Below are 9,156 nucleotides of genomic sequence, written 5' to 3' on the forward strand. Positions count from 1 at the left end.
GGGGCCTCTCTTTGTGGAGTAAGCATGTTCTCCCAGGGTATACCCTCTGGGTAAAGGACGTGCATGCTAGGTTGGGCTGTAAGTGTGAATGTGAGCATGAATTTTCTCTATATATCTCTGTGTTAGCCCTTTGATAGGCTGGCAACCTATCCTCCGCCCCACGCCCTATCCAAGACCCTGAACTGGATAAGCTGTTAAGAGGATGGATGGCTTGACGTTTATACATTCACACTAATGTGAGCCACAGTTAGCATCATCCCTATTTAGTATACTGTGTGATGTTCTTTTGGTTTAAGAAGATTGACCTCTTCACATAAGGGTCAGTGTGCTGGATCTATTGCAGAAGGGTTTTTTTTTTTTTTTTTTGGAGATTGCATGAGAAAACCAAAGAGGCAAGGGAACTGTTGCGTGATGTGCCAGAACAAGAAAGGGGAGGAAAAAAATTTATTCGTAAACTTCTGTTCAGGTTAACTGCACCTGATCAGTGAGAATACAGTAGGGTCTGGAGTAACTGTCAACCACGATGGTGTTTTGCTGTTCACGTGGAGGTAGTGCAGCCTGGAGGATCATGCGAGGATGCCCAGGAGGCTGTGGGGGCTTTGAAAAGGTAGGCATTTTGGAGAGGAAGCAGATGGCCCACATTAAAAGCAAAGGGCCCTTGTGACTGTCCTCAATGGCCCTGCAGAGAACTGGGTAATTAAATGAGAAATTTAATCAGATTCCTCAAATTAAATGTCCAGCTGGATAGTTCTGCAAGAACACCACTGACTACACATTTACCTAAGGGAGTATCACCAGTGGATGCATAATTCTCCAATCAGTACACACTTGCACAAGAGGATATTCCAGGTGATGATTGCTGCTAAAGTATTCCATTCACAGTTCTGCCAGCAGGAGGTAAGGGGGCCCTCACTGCGCGGCCACAGAGGGGTCATTTTAATAATAGGACCTGAGAGGAAGCAACGAAACTGCGAGAGGACAGCATTGGTGGGGTGCAATCAGTGGAATTAGCCGGTTGGCTATTATGTTTTCCGCCTCCGCGCTTCAGATAGATATCTAACAACATTTCTGTTTGATGCAACATGTTTTGATGAAACACGTTTGTTTTTGTTTTTAATAAGAGGCAGTGGAGTGTCGCGTGGATGGTGGACATAAGCTCTCGATTTCTGAAGTCTTTCTTATCACAGCCACCCTAGACAGAAACCAGCTTCTGGGTCCGTTAGAAGTCATTTTGCATTCAGCAAATCCAAGAACCGCCTCCCCCCCGCGTCTTCTCCTCTCCCTTCGCAGCTCCCGCCCCGTGCAGACTCCCTCTCCCTCTCTCGCTCTCTTTTGCACACACGCAGCCTGTCCGGTAGGATGGGACCAGACCAGTAGCCACATATCCGTGCACGCCTGACCGCTAGTCTACTTCCTGGATGGAAGAATGGGACATTTCCAGCACCACTTTTCTGCTTCGGGCTTCGTCTCGCTGACGCCGCGGATAATCACTTAATAATGACCGCATGTAGTCAATATTATTCGATCACTTTTTTTTCTCTCCCCCCTTGCTTCTTCCTCCTGTAGTTAAATACCGCGATTGATCGCCGATTGACCTCGCTACACTTCGGGAATGTCGCTATCTGGAAGCCCGCAGCTGCACACACGGAGGAGTCCAACAACAGATTTTGAACTGTTTTTGCACAGCCATAGCGTGCGTAACGTTTTATTCCTCGAAGCTAAGAGCAGCCTGTGCTCAGACCGGAGGCGAAAATTTTTGTCTTTTTAAAAAAGGAAAAAAGGGGGGAGGAAGAAAAAGCAGTGACTGTGTCCTGACCGCCAACCATTACTTTGATGCTCTGCCTTCGTGGCCACTGTGCCAACTTCGTTTTAGCTTAGGTGGTGTGCGTGTGAGTGATTTCTGTCTCTCTCTCGCTTTCTCTGGTTGTTCTCTTTTTTTTTTAAAGAAGAAGAAAAAGACAAACTTTGTCACCCGTTGCCTTCTTGCTGCTCTCGATGAGTAGACTAACATGCGGAGAATACGGGAACCGAGTTACTGGTGGATTTTATCCTTAATGTTTTTAACCTTGCCCAAACACAAAGACTGTCAGCCTGGTAAGTACTCGCAAACACACGCGTTAGCTATCATTTTTATTCAGCCCAACTCCTCCGGTGCCTCGCGCTACAGTGTTAGTTTAGCTCCCCCCTTTTCTTTTTTACCCCCTCCCCTTATATTTTCAAGGGTAAACGGATAAAGGTTTTGCTTGTGGAAATGAAGGGTAACGTTTAGCTTAACGGTTTCAGGGCCGAGTTCAACGTCCAGCCGCCGAGACGTTTAGCCTGCGTGATTTGTGTGCATGTTATTGATTAAGCAGCGAGACTATGGCGCAAAGTATCCCTGCGTTAACGCCACACTGAACACTCAAGCAGAGCCGGTTCTAGTCTCCGAGCTGCCGTTTGACCCTTTTCCCTCGTTAGCTGGCTAGTCGCACAGAGCGATTCGGGGTATATGAATGTATGGAAATGCACAATAACATTCCTGGAGGCACTCTTGTGGCTATACTTTATGCCCGGTGTTTCCACGTTGGTGTTTTTTTCCCCCCCTTCTAACGTTGGGTTACGAAGATTGATTTATCCGGGTGCCCTGCAGTTTTATCGCGGGGTTAATAAGTTATTTTACAGACGCACAGTAGTTGTGCTTTTAGTTTATGTGGCGGTATATTGTGTGCTTTTCCTCGCTGTCATGTGCGTAGGTAGAGGCGAGGATGAGGACGATAGTTAGCGCTGTTGGTTCGTGGATGGATGTGCATGTATGAGAGGCGATTAATGCCACTGGAGTACGAATGCAGGTCTGGACTGTAGGCTGCTTGTCCTGTGCAAAAAATAAAAGGAAAAGAGACAGGGATGACTAAATATTGACGTTTTTAAGCGTTTAAGGAGTTGTATCCGTTGCCACAGCTGTTTCAGCCACCCGTTCAGTATGTTTTATTAAATGTGGGAAAAATGACAAAATGTCATGGGTTGCTGAGTGTGGTGCAACACTGGGTCTTGTGGTGAAGCCTGTGTCCCTTTTTTTTAAATGTTGTTTTCCCACTCGAAGTGCTCTTTGTGGTTGGGGGGGAGGTTGGACTTCATTTAGATTCAGGAATCACAGAGGAGGCCGGAGTGAAGGCTAATGCTGGGTTTGAGGTCAAATGTCAAAGGGATTGTGATTAGGTTTTGATTTATATCCCCTTTAAGATGGATCAAAACAATCAGTGGAATGACACACTTTAAGATATTGAAGGTTTTTTTTCCCCTTTTCGCTTCATGACCCCTGAGATTTATTGATAGGGTAAGGATGATATCTGTATTGTATACCAGGCCAAGAGTGACGTGGATTTTACAGTTAAAACAGCTGATGTAAGTTTTAAACACATGTCTTATGTTTTAATTTTTTATTACGCTCCATTAAATTGTGATGGGTAGGGGGTTAACTAAAATCTGATTTTTCAGTGGTCAAACTGCAACATGAAAATATGTTTCTTAACAACAGCTGGGAGTGGTGCATTGCAATTGTTTGGCACCTGTAAGCCAACATATGCCAAGACAGCTGCTCATAAATGAACTGACTGGACTAGAAGTAGGTATTGGACAAAGAATGCATCTGTAAGCTGACACCAACATTTCAGTTTCCTGGCAATTTGATTTATGAGCATCACTTCTTCATCACTTCTGTTGTTAGTGCATTAACAAGTGGATAAATGTAAAGTGAACGAAATTCACCAGATAGTGGCAGCTAGCGGGGCAAACGAATCGGCTAATTGGCATGTTAATAAGGTTAACACAATAGTATTGAATGACTAACCACATAAATGAACACCATTCCCCTTTTTCCCCCTTTCAAATGTTTTTTTTTTTTTTTTTCTTCAGTTACTCAGCTTTCATCATGAGGATAATTGGATAATTTTTCTACTGTATGATATTGTGAGCATTGTTACCCTTTTATTCCCATACTTCAAGGTATCTAAAGACACAGTACTAGGTGTCATATATCCGAAATGTAGTTTTTAGTGCTAGTGGAGTTATATGATTCTCATTGCCCAATTTGATACCATGGACAAAAAAAAGAGACAAACAAAATGAATATCCCTTGTCATTAAACATTAACTCCTTTATTTTAAAATAATTTCAAATCAATAAGATGGTGGTCGAAGACTGTTTATTTAAAAAATATTAACATTATATTTTATTTGATGGGATACAGACTGAAATTTTAGGATCGTTGCCGGGTAGCCTAGTAGCATCACGATGAGTTACAACAATAGTTACATTAGCTTAAGCATTTCTTTAATGTTAGCCATTGCAAACAGTTCAGTCTTATGAAATGTGGCAGATTTCACAACGGGAATGCCATCAGCCTCGAACATTTCAGGATCGCTACACAAACACGGATACTGCCTTTCTTATCAGCAAACTAGCTAGAGGTAGAGCACACTAGTTGCCATCTTTCACAGGTGGTTTTTGGTGTGCTTGTTGGGCTGGGGGTGTCTCCTTCTTCTTCAATATGAAACAATGGGTTAGAACAGTTGCAGGTGGATTCTGCCCCCATCAGTTCCAGAAGAATTGCAGCCTTGGTACCTATGTTACTTAAAAAAAACAACCCCAAAACAAAACCAATGAGTAGCGTTGCCTTTTCAGAATTATTTAAAGATGTTAAGTATTGGTTCTGGTGACATCCCTGTTCTGTCTTTACAGATGTGGTTCGTAAACAGCTATTCAGAGATTTAAAAACCCACAAACAGACACATTTTTATAGATTCCACCATCATCTGTGCTGTAATACTTAAGCTGTTTACACACATGTCCTCCAGAAAATGTGGAAAAATCAGGGACAGGTGTGAACTTTTAAATATATGTAACACTCAAAAGGACGTTCTCTACATCAGATTTATTCCCAGTAGTGGAAAATGCACAGTTAGATTTTTGTCAAGGATAGAGCATACTTGAGGCAGGACACATGACAACCAACGATTTATGGAAATTCTTTAAACTGGCAGGGTAAAAACCGTTTAATGATTTGGACATTTGCATTCGGCTCCCTTGGTGATGTCAAAGGTCAAAGCTGCTGTGCGTGCATGAAAATGGCTTCGCTGTACAAGCATATTAGTGTCTGATACTGTTTAATGGATCCGCTCCTGTGGCACCAATCACCCTCTATAGGAAAGTAGCAGTGATGTAACACTTGAGAATGGTTCCTCTCTGCCCCCCCCCCCCCCCCCCTCTTGCCCCAAGATCCTTCAGTTCCACACTTCCATATCCTCATGTGCTCAGTTAGCTGTTTTATTAAGTAGTAGGCTAAAAAGGCTCCAATTTTCAGTGTCTTGAATATGGAATGCCATCAGGATACATCATTTCTAAATAGTTAAAACGGTTTCTTGTGTTTTGGCAATAGCCATACACCGGTACCAGCTGCATTTTCTTCCTCTCTTCTCCCTCCAACAGGGAGTTGACACATACACCATAGTGTCCACACAGTCCCACCTCCTCTCCCTTACTCACCGGCCTCTACATCTTTATGTATATATCATTCATTGAAATTCAAAAGTCCTTTGCCATCATCAGCCCCGTGGTTTTACAAATGGCTTTGAATATCAGTTCCTGTGTCGTGACAACACTGTTGTTTCAAAAGACGGCATTAAGACCGCACCGGCTTACTGAGAAACCACCTGAAGTTGGGGGAGGATAAGTCCTCCAGTTTCTCTCATCTGTGTTCTTCTGCTATTCTTAGGCTGGTTTACAAAGACGTTACTGCCGAAGTTAACGTGAAAGTATGAATTTTAAAAGGTTAAGAGAAACTATTTGCTTAAAAAAAAAAAAAGGATACAAGATTTAAACAAATGGCTGTCAGGGCCGATTTATTTTCATGATAACCTATGCGGTTTTTTTTTTCCTTTGGATACAGAGGCAGTTATGCATGTCTTTTCTCACTAATGCAAGCACCATGATTCCACCTCCACCCAAAATTTAATTCTCTTCAGTAAAACGGTGTATATAAAGACTTATAAGAAGATTATTTACTATTGTGTTTTTAAAAAAGAAACTGTATGGTGTGTGGTTGGACTTGCACCTCTGCATCCATCATAGGAATTGCTCACTGGTAATTATAGAAATTCACTTAAATATGTGTGTAATACAGCCTTGCGATGCAGCTGTGGAATAATTGGTTACACGGGGGGGGAGAGGAGAAAGGACCTTTTAAAAGATTTTAAAAAATAACCATGTGCGGCTTAATGGATGTTTTCAAAGGTATTGAATTGTAAAAATGACCCTTTTCAAATAACATCATTGTTGCCGGCTGCAAATAGAATAGTACCGAGCAAACAAATTATTAATCTAATTAATGAGGTCCTGATATACCGCTGGGCCAGCAGGATGCCAGCTGTCTGGACATCACTGAAGCAGGCAACAGCATCATTATCATCAAGGTCCTCGGTATTTTTAATATTTTTTTCTAGCTAGCTGGTTCAATATGTACAGTACTGACACCGCGTCTCAAAACGGACTCTCGTGGTTTTTAAATAGCATCAGTAACATATGCTCATTCTCAATCTTTGATGGGCTCAGCGCAGTGTTATCTGTTGTCTCTCCACCAGCTGCCTGTGCCACCCACTAAATGCTCCGATGGGGAAACATTGCAACTGTAATCACTTTTCACTTGTGTGCAGCGTGCAGATAACTCGCTGTTTATCCCTTTGCTAGTGATGCTCATCCTTTGCTTATTGCTTTTAAATTTAATGACTAGCTTATCTGTCATTCTAATTAGAGTTGGGGGGGGGGGGACCTTAAAACATAAACGCAGTATTGTTGGTAAAAGTATTTGAACCGTGATTGTTTGAACTACGAGGGAGCCAACTTAGCAACCGGCAACCATTGTGGTGTGCAGAAAGCACCCCAGCGTGTAACCTCTAACTGATCATCTGTGAAAAATGTTCCTCATTTACCTGTGAAATGAGCTACCTTTTTATTATTCCACAGTTTCATGTAGAATTTGTACTTGCTATTAAGAGAGTCAGTTTTGTTTATGCGGCAGCACAGTTGGAATAATAGGACAATTATGTTAAATGCAGGACATTTAAAGGACATTTACTTTTTTTTTTTTTAAAAGAAGCTGTTACTTTAAAGGGATGTGAGGACAAATGAGACTGACTTTCACAAACATTTGAGGAATCGTGTCGGTTTTAAGATGAATTTTTCTTATGCATGAATATATTATATATATACTTTTCAGTTTTAGTGCTAATGTTGCACACACACATTTTGTGCCTGTTCTCTGTTCTATTTCGATTCTGTTCTGTTTTCTATTTTAGAAGCGTTTGGTCATGTACTGAAAATACCAGACATAAGTTTTCTGTGCGCCTGGAATAGTCATTGTGAAATGAAATTGAAAGGCACTCCATCATATTCTCATATGTGAAAATAATTCCAAGAAATGCTGAAAATCCAATCAGGGCACAAGATGAACTTTCCCCGTCCTAGCACTGGTGCTGCCAACTTTCAGTGAGTCGCCCCTGCGCGTGATTTCATTTGGTGCAGTGTGGTTAGTCAGCCTTATGTGCTGTCCTAATTGGTCTAATTTTTCACTGATGTAAAGACTGACAGTGACTCAGGACTTGATATTTGCGAAGCACTTTAATCTCTGGGCTAGGTTTCAGTGCCACGAGCACTGGCGGGCAAAATTGGTCATTTTCTATTATATAAATTGTTACATTTAGATGCATATAAAACGAAGCGTGTACTTTAGTAACCATTGAGAGGGATTGGGTGGAGCTCGGTGTTTTGAGCCATTTAAAAGTGAGATTTTATGTAAAGGTGCAGTTGTAGCCTGAGGTTTTTGGTTCCATGTTTTGGCAGCTGGTCCCGTGAGCCTGCATAGTAGTGCATTTGAATCCCTCCCTTTGAAACTGAAACTCCTCAGATTTATAAGAGAAGAAAGTGAAGACAAGAGCAAAATGGCAGTGTGGAGTCCATGGTGTGTTTCAGCTCAGTGTGAGAGGATGTACTTCTTGCTCCCCGTTTCACCTCACGAGAGTGTGTCAGCTCATGGTTAAAAATTTAGAGTTGCCTGCAATGGACAGGCAGTATGTATAGACACATGGCATTCCACTTGCACACTGCTTCGCAACTACTTTGCTACCACTTGTGATTATTTTCTTCTTCAGTGGCTCAGGGGTGTCTTGCTGCCAGCCCCTGCACCCGGTCAGTTTTATAAACCCCCAAATTTTATAAGTCAGGCCTCCCTTTCGATTTCTACATCCTTCTCTCTCTCTCGTGTTCTACTTCTTATTGTACACCTCTTTTTTTTTTTTTTCCTTTCCTTTTAAACTTAAATGGCTATTGACCGCTTCATCTTTTGAACACCGTAACAGCTAAATGCACTGTTTCGTGTGTCATTGTGTCAGTGTGCTCACACTGGTTATGAAAGTGTAGGCAGGGAGAGGGCCGGTAGGGAGAGGCCAACTGAGCTAGTGAAGAATAACCACAGTGACAAGCGCTGTAGCTGTCAGTGCCAGAGAAGCACCAAACAGGCCTAAGATTATCCAGGGTTTTTCCTGCATAGGAAAACGGCAACAACAAAAACATACGAGCACCCACCAAAGAGGTTTTGTCCTTGTACCAAAAAAACAAACAAACAAACAAACAAAAAAAAAAAAGCCCACACCAAGAACTGGGATGAAAACTATTTCAACCATGCGTTTTTTTTTTTTTTTTTTGTTTTTTTGTAAGGTACTCCAGGCTCATTACCATAACTATATGCTGAGCAGTCATGCTGAAGTGTTTAATCACCACCTGGTGCTTGTGCATTTTAAGCTGGGGTGACCCTGTCCTGATGCACACATGTAACTAGGTTTATGTTAAATTGGCTCAATCCAAAAAACCCCATCCAACACTGGACATGCTAATCTTGACAAAGCTATTCAGAGGAAGCTAATGACTCAGTCCTATGAGTAAAACTGGGAGGACAGCATCCTTGTTGCATCTACAAAAAAAGTAAAAATAAAAATAATAAATGGTTGGATGGTGATTGTATTAAGTTAAAAATATTTCCCGTTCTCTGACCACTTGAAAATTGTGAGGACTATAATGGTTGTCCAGAGTTTGTTGATGTTGCACACTCACAACCACTTTTGATTGCAA

General features: G+C 41.9%; 1 protein-coding gene across 3 annotated transcripts in view; it reads left to right on the plus strand.

The window, feature by feature from the left end:
- The first annotated feature begins 916 nt into the window (after window positions 1-916).
- ca16b (carbonic anhydrase XVI b) overlaps window positions 917-9,156 on the plus strand; it is a 112,337-nt gene continuing 104,097 nt past the window's right edge. The window contains exon 1 of one of the 3 annotated variants that reach the window (XM_040002356.1): window positions 917-987. Coding sequence is in view for 2 of the 3 variants with exons in the window: in XM_040002346.1 (XP_039858280.1) it covers window positions 2,010-2,094 (85 nt within the window). In the remaining variant the exon portion in view is untranslated. Of the gene's footprint in view, window positions 988-1,063; window positions 2,095-9,156 lie in introns of those variants that run through there. The other 2 variants (XM_040002346.1, XM_040002336.1) reach the window with 2 other exon arrangements.

Source organism: Simochromis diagramma, unplaced genomic scaffold, assembly GCF_900408965.1.
Source record: "Simochromis diagramma unplaced genomic scaffold, fSimDia1.1 OVJJ01000320.1, whole genome shotgun sequence".
NCBI classification, from domain to species: domain Eukaryota; kingdom Metazoa; phylum Chordata; class Actinopteri; order Cichliformes; family Cichlidae; genus Simochromis; species Simochromis diagramma.